The sequence below is a fragment of the Plectropomus leopardus genome, unplaced genomic scaffold, assembly GCF_008729295.1.
Source record: "Plectropomus leopardus isolate mb unplaced genomic scaffold, YSFRI_Pleo_2.0 unplaced_scaffold10963, whole genome shotgun sequence".
Lineage (NCBI taxonomy): Eukaryota > Metazoa > Chordata > Actinopteri > Perciformes > Serranidae > Plectropomus > Plectropomus leopardus.
Window position 1 is genome coordinate 1,137 of NW_024611577.1, and position 1,196 is coordinate 2,332.

Here is a 1,196-nt window from a genome sequence, read left to right on the forward strand (position 1 = left end):
TGTTAATACAACGATGATTGATTGAATTTTAGTGTTTCTAGGATTTTAGGACATTTCTAGGATTTTTAGGATGTTTCTCTGATTTAAGGACGTTTCTAGAATTTAAGGATGTTTCTTGGTTTTGATTGGATATTTGAATGTTGCTAGGATTTTAGGGCATTTCTAAGATTTTAGGGACATTTCTAGGATTTGAGGATCTTTCTAAGATTAGAGAGAGGACACCATATCTATACCACGATCATATCACGTTTGACAGTTACAAACGTGAATTTGTGACATTTGTCTCTGTCGTCTCCGTCTCTTCTGTGTTCCTACAGATCAAATGGAGTACACATCGAACACTTTTCCACCTGAAAACGTGTCCCACTCCTCCTCTGTTGTCTCCCTCTGTCCCACCGCCGCCACCCTCTTCTTCCTCCCCTCCGCCTACACGCTCCTCTTCCTCACCGCTCTCCCGGGAAACGCTCTGTCTCTGTGGGTTTTCCGGCGGTGCATCTCCTCCGTCTCCCCAATCCACGTCTGTCTGTCCCACCTGAGCATCTCCAACCTCATTCTGTCCCTCACCACGCCCTTCCTCGCGGCCTACTTCGCCTGGGGCTCCGTGTGGATGCTGAGCGGCGTCCTGTGTCAGCTGGTGCTGCACGGCATCACCCCGGTGCTCCACATCAACATCTACATCAGCATGATGATCCTGACCTGGGTCGCCCTGAGCCGCTTCGCAGCCCTGATCCAGCACACCCACGCCGCCCGGCCCAGCGGCTTCACCAAGCTGCTGCCGCACACCTTCTTCGCCCGGCTCACGAGGCCCTCCTTCGCCAGCAGGGTGTGTGTCGGGGTGTGGATGGTGGCGGTGGGGTGCACGGTGCCGGTGACGGTTTACTACTCGGTGAGAGAAGCTGCGAGCGCCAACGCCGCCGCCATAGGTGGATGGGTGGAGGTGTGCTACAGCCCCGCGGTGGAGATCGGCGGCAGTCTGTCCGCGACGGTCACCGTGCCCGTGATCACGCTGTTCTTTGTGTTCTACCTGCTGGTGCTGCTCTCCTACATGACGGTGCTGAGGCACATCAGACGCTCACGCCGCAGCACCAACGTCACCACCTCCCAGAGCCTGCTGGGTCGAGTGCTCCGAAACATCGTGGTCATCCAGGTGAGTATGAGCCCGATCATACTCTGAAATAAAGTACTAATGAGCCCGA

General features: G+C 54.6%; 1 protein-coding gene across 1 annotated transcript; it reads left to right on the forward strand.

Moving 5' to 3' along the window:
• Positions 1 to 317: 317 nt before the first annotated feature.
• On the forward strand, positions 318 to 1,147 carry LOC121963359 (probable G-protein coupled receptor 82; the record flags this gene model as incomplete). The annotated part of the gene is made up of 1 exon (XM_042513647.1): positions 318 to 1,147. A coding segment is annotated over one exon (830 nt), but the record flags the coding sequence as incomplete, so codon positions are not given.
• Between the last annotated feature and the right edge of the window lie 49 nt (positions 1,148 to 1,196).